This window comes from Megascapheus bottae, chromosome 28 (assembly GCF_031878675.1).
Source record: "Megascapheus bottae isolate mThoBot1 chromosome 28, mThoBot2.hap1, whole genome shotgun sequence".
NCBI lineage: Eukaryota > Metazoa > Chordata > Mammalia > Rodentia > Geomyidae > Megascapheus > Megascapheus bottae.
In genome coordinates, this window is record NC_143536.1 from 210545 (window position 1) to 221103 (window position 10559).

General features: G+C 50.0%; 1 protein-coding gene across 3 annotated transcripts; it reads right to left on the reverse strand.

Annotated features, from left to right (window-relative positions):
• Positions 1–1045: 1045 nt before the first annotated feature.
• Pgam5 (PGAM family member 5, mitochondrial serine/threonine protein phosphatase) lies at positions 1046–10260 on the reverse strand. Of its 3 annotated transcripts, none has more exons than XM_090320174.1 (6): positions 9835–10260; positions 7440–7618; positions 3779–3904; positions 3593–3678; positions 3370–3500; positions 1046–1329 (listed from the first exon to the last, which is right to left on the reverse strand). In XM_090320174.1, exons 1-6 carry the CDS (start codon positions 10023–10025, stop codon positions 1179–1181), a joined length of 864 nt encoding a protein of 287 aa, XP_090176300.1. In that variant the 5' UTR covers positions 10026–10260; the 3' UTR covers positions 1046–1178. The 3 variants fall into 3 exon arrangements, with proteins under 3 accessions (XP_090176300.1, XP_090176298.1, XP_090176299.1); XM_090320172.1 differs by having other exon boundaries at positions 3370–3503; positions 3590–3678; positions 9835–10259; XM_090320173.1 differs by having other exon boundaries at positions 3590–3678; positions 9835–10258.
• Between the last annotated feature and the right edge of the window lie 299 nt (positions 10261–10559).

The window sequence follows — 10559 nt, forward strand, 5'->3', positions numbered from 1 at the left end:
TCCTGGGCTTGAGCTCAGGGCCTGAGCACTGTCCTTGGACTTTCTCAAGGCTAGAGCTCTACCACTTAAGCCTCAGCACCACTTCCGGCTTTTTTCTATATATGTGGTACCGAGGAATCGAACCCGGGTCTTTGTGCATGCTAGGCAAGCACTTTAACCACTAGGCCAAACTCCCGGCCCTCAGTCTTGGATACTTCTGTTTGAGACTTGTCGTTTAGCCCAGACTAACTTCAAACTCGAGATCTTCTTGCCTCAGTCTTCCCAAGTGCCAGGATTACAGTGTGAGTCACAATGTTCCAGCCAGTCCAAGATACTTCATTAGCTCCCCAGAACACACTACAGGACTGTTATCCACCTACTGCCTTGGAAAGGAGCAGGCCACAGCTTCTCCAAAGCTTTATTTCCTTCCCTTGAGGCTCAGGTCTACCTCCTGCACACAGAGATAACTTTTTTTTTTTGCCAGTCTTAGGGCTTGAACTCAGGGCCTGAGCACTGTCCTTGGGATTCCTCAAGGCTAGAGCTCTACCACCTGAGCCACAGCACCACTTCTGGCTTTTTTTTCTGTGTATATAGTACTGAGGAATTGAAACTGGGTCTTTATGCATGCTAGGCAAGCAGTCTACCACTAGGCCAAACTCCTGGCCCATAGATAGGTAACTTCTTACTCAAACCCAAGTGTTGAAATACATTTTACTCTGGACTGAGAAACTGGCTTTTAAAGCAAGAATCCAAGTGAAGAAAATCTCTGAAGATATTGATATGACAGGAGTTTTCAGAATGAAAGAATAAGAAGCAAAATGAGCTGGGAATAAAACCTCATCATGTCTGACAGGCTTCTGTCAAGAGACAGGATTGCTGGGCAACTGTGGTCAGGACCTTTGTGCAAATCACAAGCCATTTCAGTCCCAACCACCAGCCTGACTTTTGCCTGAGAATTTTTTGCTCCACCTTCCACATGGTTGTTCTGAAAGGGCACATTAGGGTAAAGAAGCCACTGGCCAGAATGGTTTCCCTTTTTAGCTTGGGCCAAAAATAAGCACCCAAATACAGCATGAGACATTTGTATACTTTCCTGCCAGCCTCTTCCCTGAAACACAGAGTGACACTGTAGTGCTGCCTGGACAGAGAAACGAAGGCTGGAGTCAGGATACCTCTTGAAAAAGATCTCCCGAGCAGCTTCAGGACCGGGTGATCTTCTCAGGGGGCATGAATCCTGTGTCTCCAAGAGCTCTGAGCGCAACACGACCATTGGGTCGAATCACCAGGTGAGTGATGCTGCCGTTGTTGAGAGAGAGGCGGAGCCAACCCTCTGGAGGAAACTGTAGGGCTCTGGGAAGGGAGAGAAAAGACAGCAGTGGGAGGTGCAGGCCTGCAACACCAGATCATACAATTTCATGTCTGCTTTTCCAGTGTAGCGAAGAGGAAGCCAACCACTACATCTGTTTCTAATTAGACCCCAAAATTCCTCCCAGGATGGAAATGTGACCCCTACAATCTGAGCATTTTCATGTTTTGTTTTTTTTTTTTTGCCAGTCCTGGGCTTGAGCTCAGGGCCTGAGCACTGTCCTTGGGTTTTCTCAATGTTAGAGCTCTACCACTTGAGCCTCAGCACCACTCCTGGCTTTTTTCTGTGTATGTGGTACCGAGGAATCAAACCCGGGTCTTCATGCATGCTAGGCAAGCACTTTAACCACTAGGCCAAACTCCCGGCCCCATTTTCATGTTCTTAAGACCATGTTATCACATGTCCTTCTGCCTTAAGAAGTGACCCAGGCTGGCAGGTGGCAGGCGCAGTGGCTCACGCCTGTAATCCTAGCTAGTCAGGAGGCTGAGATCTGAGGATCAAGGTTCCAAAGCCAGCTCAGGAAAAGGACCTGAGACTCTTATCTCCAATTAACCTCTAGAAAACAGGAAGTGGGGCTTGACTCAAGGGTAGGGTGGTAGTCTTGAGGCGAAAGGTTCTGAGACAGCTCCCAGGCCTAGCTCAAGCCCCATGACCACCCACATACAAACCAAAAAAGAAGTGACCCAGATCTGAGCTCAGTTTGATCCAGAAACCCCTCCTTGTTGCCTGCCATAGATCTTTCAGGCTTTCTTTTTTTTTTTCTTTTTTAAAGTCCTGGGCCTTGAACTCAGGGCCTATGTGCTGTCCTAGGGCACTTTTGCTCAAGGCTAGTGCTGTCACTTGACCTATAGCAGAGCTTCCAGTTTTTTCTGTGTATGTGGTACCGAAGAACCAAACCCAGGGCTTTGTGCAATGCTAGGGGAGCACGCCAGGGGTGCACTCTACCACTAGGCTACGCACCTGGTTCCCCCCGCGCATTTTTTCTTTGGGTGATTGGAGATGAGTCTCACATACTTTGCTGGGCTTGTCTTTGAACTGCTATTCTCAGGTCAGCCTCCTGAGTAGCTAGGATTACAGGCATGAGCCGCCAAGCCAGAAGGAGAATCCCAGATCCTCAACAGCCTTGTGTTTCCAGAGACCAGTACTCCCACAGCTTCTGACCAGGCCTTCTGACCACATGTGATGCCTGTGGGGAGCAGCCACTGTGGACAGCAGGGTGACGGATGACCCTGAAGAGTGGAGTGGAATCCTAGTGCATGGCTTCAGACCACATCGCCCACTAGGGCTCTTCTGTTACTAGCACTCTTATTTGTAACCTGATAAGAACCAGCCCTAGGCTACGGAAGCCCTAATACTTAATTTTCTAAGAGGCCCAGGAGGCAGGAGGAGGGAACCAACCAAGGGGCCTCTGCAGTGTGTGGATACTGGCCTTTTGCAGCTTAAAACACGAGCCTAAAACATATTAGACTGAAAAGACCCCGAATAAGCCCACAACAGCACTCTGAACAGTAAACTGAGTCACAGACCCCCCCCCAAAACCCACAAGGGAAACATCACATACGTCTGCACTGAGAAAGGCATCACCTCAAAATCTGTGAGCAAACTCAGTGCTGCCAGTAGAATCTACCAATGAGCCTTAAAAGCTATCTGTACAAGTTTGAGGAAAATAGGGTTTTTGCACATCCCTTTCACACACCTGCTGAGCATGTGAACCATCTCTGCAAGTCTTGCCAGAAGACATTTGGGCATCAGAAGTTCAAAAGAGCACACCAGAGAAAAGTGGGGAGATGCTGCATATGTAACAGAGAGCCTCACCAGTACTGAAGTACTCAGGGAATTCCCTGGCTGGAGGAACCCACAGGCTTGATGGAGCAGCACCAAGGCACTAGGTAGAGGGTTTTCACGTCTCTTATCAATCACTCAATGACAATCACACCATCCACACCATTCACATGTGACCCCCACCTCCTGGGCAGTTCCATTCCTGTTTCAACTCCTCAGGTTGAATACATGTGAATGCCTACCTGCACACAATGTAGCGAATGACATTGGCATGACATATGAAGATTTCATAACTGTCCTCTTCTTGTTTGGCATCTGCCCGGTGAATATAGTTCCGGAAGGCAGCCTCAATCCGGGCTCCATCTTCATAATACTGCTGGGAACAGAGCAAAGGATAGTCAGTGTGGAGCAGATAAGGCTGAGGTGGGCAGGGTAAGCATCTCAGCCTTGAGGCATTTTTACCACAGCATCTGGCTTCCAATGAGACACAGGTGGGTCGGGCTCAATGGGGGCACCTTCCCGAAGCAGGTCTGTGCTGACTCTGCTGACACCTGTGGAGAACAAAGAGTGGCTTGGCATAGCTTAGATGCTAATGTGCCCTTGCCATGGCTGAGATACCAGAGTTGCCTGCCAGTGGCACCCAATACTCACCTGGCAGGTACTTGCTGATGATGTCTGTAGTCTCAACAGCACGTGTCATGGAAGAATGGACAATTTTATTAAACCTCAACCCCAAGCTCGCAAGTCGGAGTCCTGTCAGTTCAGCCTGTTCCCGGCCTACAATGAGAAACAACTTGAGAACCTCATATGTATGGGCCCTCCCATCTCATACTGCACGGCATCAGGACACCAAATGCCTCAGAAGACCTACGCCTATCCAGGATCCAGGACCTCAGGGAGCAAGTTCTCAACCTCACAGAAAAATCATCTTGACTCTGTAATAAAATGAAGCAAACCAGGGGCTGGGAGTTTGGCCTAGTGGTAGAGTGCTTGCCTAGCATGCATGAAGACCTGGGTTTGATTCCTCAGTACCACATACATAGGGAAAAAAAAGCCAGAAATGGTGTTGAGGTTCAAGTGGTAGAGCTTTAGCCTTGAGAAAGTCCAAGGACAGTGCTCACACCCACCCTGAGCTCAAACCCAGGACTGGCAAAAAAAAAAAAAAAAAAAAGAAGCAAACCTGCCAGCTGTGGAGCTTGAACCACTCACATTACCTTTATTCAGCTGTGACAAAAATCAAGTCCCAGAACCACACAATGGCCCACCTCCCTGTATAATACAGATGTCCAAACATACCAACTACACAAACACCCAAGGGGCAGATGCAGACACCGGCTGCACACAGATGCTTTCTCTCAAATGTTTTTTTTGCACTGGCTGAAAATGTCCAAGAGGTCATTTTCTGAGGTGTAGTCTCCACTTCTGTTTATGTACAGGAACCAGAAGTAGTTCTTCCAGGCAGCAACATAGTCTGTTGAAGAAAAGGCCTGGAAACCCTTTTGCCATCAAATACTTGAATATGTGCACAAAAATGAAATGTCTCACTCAAATACAGAAATTGTTCGGAAATACAAGAAGTGCCAGCTAGTGTTTTGAGTGGTGTGGGAGCAACAGGCCTTGTAACCTGAGGATGTGGATGAAAGCTTGGCCACAAAGCCGTCCTAAAATTCTCAATGCAAGAATAAAAGAAACAGAATACATGAAAGCAGCAAGACATTCCAAGAGTTAACCACACAGTAACAGATGCTGTGACTAGTGAAGCAGCCGAAAGAATCCAACGGCATGATTATAATGACCAATGATGAGCTTCTATAGAGGCCTGGCTCAAGTAGTAGAGCACCCGCCTCATAAGTATAAGACCTGGAATTTAATCCTCAGTACCACCACAAAAAAAGGGGGGGGAATGATGGATGAAAGAGGATATATATATATATATAGAACTTGAAAGAATTTAAAGAGGATATAAACAAGTTAGCAACAATGAAAATACAAATAAAGAGCTGGGGAGGAGGGAGCCAGGCACGAGTGGCTCACATCTGTAATCTTAGCTATTCAGGAGGCTGAGATGAGATCAAGGTTCAAAGCCAGCCCAAGGCATGAAAAGATCATGAAACTCTTAATTCCAATTAACCACTGAAAATCCAGAAGTGATGCTATGGCTCAAAGTGGTACAGTGCTAGTCTTATTTGAGCTAAAGGCTCAGGGACAGTGCACAGGCCCAGAGTTCAAGCCCCATGATCCAAAAAAAGAAAAAAGAAAACCTCAATATTTGAAATCAAATATAAGCTTCTCACATGTCTCTGCAATAGAGTAGAACAAATTGAAAACAGAATATCAAGTTTTGATGACAAGGTAGAGATATTAATAGTCAAATGAAGAAGCAGGGAAAATATTAAGATATTCAAGTGTAACATCAAAACCTCTGAGACCCTGTTAAAAAATCAACCAAACAATCATGGGCACAGAAGAGGTGCAACCTAAAGGGATAGAAAGCATAGTAAATACAATAGGAGAAAGGTCCCCAACCTTGATAAAGTGGCCATTAGGGACAGGAAACCCTTTTTTTCCCTCAGTCCTGGAGCTTGAACTCAGGGCCTGGGCACTGTCCTTAGGTTTTCTCGAGGACAGTGCTCTACCACTTGAGCTACCGCTTCTGGCTTTTTCCACGTATGCAGTAGAACCCAAACCCAGGCTTCTTGCATGCTAGGAAAGGACTCTACCAGTAGGCCTCCTCCCAGAGGCCTTTAAGACCTCCACAGACCAGACAGAAAAGGACCACCCCAAACACATCATTAATTAAAACGTTAACTGTTCAGAACCAGGAAAGAGTACTGGCAGTTGGTAGAGAAATGAATGCACGTGAAGACAGTCATGTTAAGTAAAACAAGTCAGATTCAAAAGGGCAAATGTCACATGTTTTCTTTCCTATGTGCAAGCTCAACCTAAAAGATAAACATTCACCGAGAAATGTATATACGTGTAGAAAGACAGGTAAGGGATGACAGAACGTGTTTACAAGACTGAGGAGACGGTGAGAGAGAGAATGTTAGAGGGTAGATGATAAAACCCACAAAAGCTGTGTAACAGGCTAGCTGGGCTGGGAGAAGAGATAGTGAGTGACGAGGCCAATCTGACTGAACTATGGTGTATGCATGCATGAGATACCAGTGAGGCCTACACTAACAGAAACTGAGGAGAACCAGTGTGTGCCTGTTAGCAGAAGGGCGTGGGGAGAGGAGTGAGTATGATGAAAATGTTTTAGGTTCCATTTTTAAAAATAAAAAACAACAAAGGTTTTTGAAGCTGGTTAAAATGTGAATCTGATCAAATTACATTGTATGTATATATAAACATCTCAAAATGAAAACCCCAGCAGGGCACCAGTGGCTCACACCTGTAATGCTAGCTACTTAGGAAGCTGAGATCTGAGGATCGCAGTTCAGAGCCAGCTCAGGCAGAAAAGTGGACGAGAGTGACCTCCGATGAACTACTCAGAAAATGCCAGAAGTGGCACTGTGCCTCAAGTGGTAGAGCGCTAGCCTTGAGTGTAAAGAAGTTCAAGCCCCAGGACCAGCAAAAAAACAACAAAAGAAACCCCCTCTACAACTAGTTAATGCTAATAAAAAAAGGTGTGCAGAAGGGGAAAAAAAGTTCTTGAAATTCAGCCAGGTATGGTAGTATACAACTAACGTCTATCCAGGTACAGGCTAATGAACCCTAGAAATTTATGGGGTTTTTTGTTGTTGTTTTTCTTTTTTGGTGCTGGCACTGGGGCTTGAACTCAGGACTTGGACCTGGGCACTGTCCCTTAGCTTATTTTCACTCAAGACTAGTGCGCTACCATTTGAACCACAGCGCCACTTCTGCATTTGGTTGATTTAGACACAAGATAGACTTTCCTGTCCGGGTTGATTTCAAAGTGAGATCCTCAGATCTCACCCTCCTGAGTAGCCAGCATTACAGGAGTGAGCATCAGTGCCCTGCCATTTCCAGCTTTTAGCTCTTCTAACCATCCAACCTGAGCATTTGTTGTTTTTGTGCCACTACTGGGGCTTGAAATTGGGACTTCTCCATCTGGCTCTGCCTTTTCCATTCATCAATGGTACTCTCGAAGCTTGTGCAACACCTCCACTTCTAGCTTTTCGGTTAGAGGTAAGAGTTTCACAGATTGGCCTGGGCTAGCTTCCGACCTCATTGCCAGATCTCAGCCTCCTGAGAGCTATGATTATAGGCCTGAGGCACTGCTGCCTGACCCAACATGGGTTTGAGGGCCAAACCAAGGAATCAGCAGGCTCCAAGGCCCAGCACATACCCAATGGAGTCAGAGTTCGGTCCTTTTCCACGCAGCCATCCACATGATACTGGGAATGCCTGATGAGGAAGATGTGCCTTGTGGCCTTGGCTTTGTAGTCGTCCAGCCTGGATGGGAGTTCCTCTTCTCCAGATTCCACATTCCTCTTTCTCAGGTTGATTAGGGAAAGTGGTTCTCGCCTAATGGTAAAGATGGTATGTCTTTCAGTATTGGATAAACCAGGACCAGTAAGTACTGGCATGGAGAACACACTTTTACTCTACACTACAGGCTCAAGTGCCCATACTGGTTGGATCATGGAACTGAAGCTACTGAAGGTTAACTCGGAGAGGTAGGGAACAACAAAAATCAAACCTGTTAAAATTTATTTAGACTGGTGGAAGAGGAAAGTCTGGAGAGCTAAGGTGATGATAGCTTTATAAGGAGGGCTGACTCAAGCTGCAAACCAAAGCATCAGAAAATGTCTGGAAGCTACAGGCAAAGAGGAAACCATAGACTCCATAAAGGACAGAGACGGAACTAAGTCTTCCAGCATGGACAAGTGGAGACAAGAAAATGCTTTCCCCTGGGCCAGGAGTTTGGCCTAGTGATAGAATGCTTGCCTAGCATGCATGAAGACCCAGGTTTGATTCCTCAGTACCACATACATAGAAAAAAAGCTGAAAGTGGTGCGGAGGCTCAAGTGGTAGAGCTCTAGCATTGAGAAAGTCCAAGGATAGTGCTCGGGCCCTCAGCTCATGCCCAGGACTGGGGAAAAAAAAAAATGCTTTTTTGGGCTGGAAATATGGCTTAGTGGTGGAGTGCTTGCCTAGCACACAGGAAGCCCTGGGTTCGATCCCTCAATAACACATAAATAGGAAAAGCTGTGGCTAAAGAGGTAGAGTGCTAGCTAGCCTTGAGCACAGAGAGACTCAGGAAGAGAGCCCAGGCCCTGAGCCTGGCAAACAAAATGGGAGAGTGAGAAGAAAGGAAGGAAAGAAAATGCATTCCCTTCTTAGTCCCTTCTTCTGGTTGTTCAATCCTATCTGCCACAAGTCCTTCTCCAAAGGACTCAATTTAAGATCCTGCATCTTTCCTCCCATAAATCCAGACATTGCAAACACAGGCCATTAGTTTAAATCAGTAAAGCAGGACTTAACTTTTTGTTCTACTTAAAGTAAATTCCCTGGCCTCAAAGTGTTTTCCTTCAAAGGGCATAAGAAATTCAGTACACTATATTGTTCTGTTTTTGTTATTTGAGGCAGGATCTCTTAGAGAGCCAAGGCTGTTCTCAAACTCACCCTCCTGCCTCAAGCGCTCAAGTGCCATGAAACCCATCTTGTGCACTTCTCACAGATGGATGAAGGTCCACTGCGAGGAAGTAACCATTTGAACTAACTAAAAGAAAAACATCCCGATTGAGGAACCTTCCACAAGACACCTGATCAGCACTGTTCAACCCATGATTATCAAAAGGAAACTGAGTAACCGTCAAAGCTGAACGGAACCCAGACACAATGACTCACGGCCAGGCTGGATCTCCAGGCTAAAGCTCAACAAAACAAAGGATACTAGACGGGAATAATGTATCAACTCACTGCGCTAATTGCAACAAATATAACAGAGCTTGTGTACCAATAATTTTAGAGTAAATTGGGATGGAAGAAAAAGCACCTGCTTGCTACTTCTCTACGTACAAACCCTACTGCAGCCGGGCCCAGTGCTGGGCCGGGGATCCCGGTTCAGAGCCAGCCCGGGCAGGAAAGGCGGCCAGACTTGTCTGCGGCGGCGCCGTGGCTCGTCCCGCTCTGGGTCTGAGACCCCGGGTGGACCGGGGGTGTGAAAGCTGGGACCCTTCCTAAGAGTGCCGGGTGGGCGCGGCGGGAAGCAGCGCCGCTGTCTACCGCCCGTGCTCGTCTAGGACGGGGCGAGGGAGCAGCGCCGCTGTCTACCGCCCGTGCTCGTCTAGGGAGCAGCGCCGCTGTCTACCGCCCGTGCTCGTCTAGGGAGCAGCGCCGCTGTCTACCGCCCGTGCTCGTCTAGGACGAGGCGAGGGAGCAGCGCCGCTGTCTACCGCCCGTGCTCGTCTAGGACGAGGCGAGGGAGCAGCGCCGCTGTCTACCGCCCGTGCTCGTCTAGGACGGGGCGAGGGAGCAGCGCCGCTGTCTACCGCCCGTGCTCGTCTAGGGAGCAGCGCCGCTGTCTACCGCCCGTGCTCGTCTAGGACGGGGCGAGGGAGCAGCGCCGCTGTCTACCGCCCGTGCTCGTCTAGGACGGCCGCGGGAGCAGGCGACCCTCGCCGCGGGAACTGCGAGAGGCTCCGTTCAAACCCCGCGACCTGGGGCCGCGAGCGGGTCCCGGGCCTGCCCGCCCCCGACCCCCCCCCGGCCCCCGCCCACGACGACGGGTCGCCTACCTGTCCCAGTTGGGGTCCCAGACACCGGGCCTCGGCCGCGCGCCCTCAGCCCAGGCCGGCGGCTCGCCCCCGCGCTGCTCCGCGTCCCCGCCCGCCCACGGCTTGCCCACCGCGACCGCCGAGAAGAGCACGGCGGCCGAGCCCCCAGCCAGCCCGCAGGCCGCTAGCTGCAGAGCCTGCCGGAACGCCATACCGCCTCCCACGCGGAAGGACGGCCCGCGGCGGGACGGAGCGCGACGCAGGACATAATTCTGCGCACGCGCGCTCCGCTGGCGGAAGCCCCGCCCCCGGGGTGTCCGGGCCGCGGGGCCTGCCGGGAGCCCGGCGGACGTCCGGGCGGGCACACGAGGATCGTCGGCTGGCGCTCGCTTTGGGGAGTCAGGGTGGCCTCTCCGGGCTCGCGCGACCTTCCCGCCGCCGAGACCACCGGAGGCCTGCACGCGGCGTCCACACCTGTGCGCTCACAATGGGCTCCCCGCAGCCGCCCGCGGGCCGCGCAGCCCGGGCCCTGCGTCACTGAGGAGCCGGACAGCCTCGGGCCGAGGGGATGAGGGCGTCCGCGCGCCCCGCGGGCAGACCCCAGCCTCGCCGCCTGGGGCCTCGCCCCCAGCACCCTCCAGTTTTTTCCTAACGGCGTTTTTCGTGCTTTTGCCCACGCCAGCCGGGATCACGATCCACCCGTTTACAGTTCTTGCATAGCTAGCACGACAGGCACACGGCGCGGT

Coding starts and splice junctions, on each gene's coding strand:
- Pgam5 (XM_090320172.1), bottom strand. CDS start 10,025: ATGGCGTTCCGGCAGGCTCTGCAGCTAGCGGCCTGCGGGCTGGCTGGG. Junction 3,504..3,589: donor ATTGGAAGCCAGATGCTGTG/GTAAAAATGCCT, acceptor CTCTGTTCCCAG/CAGTATTATGAAGATGGAGC. Junction 1,330..3,369: donor ATTCGCTACATTGTGTGCAG/GTAGGCATTCAC, acceptor CTCCCTTCCCAG/AGCCCTACAGTTTCCTCCAG.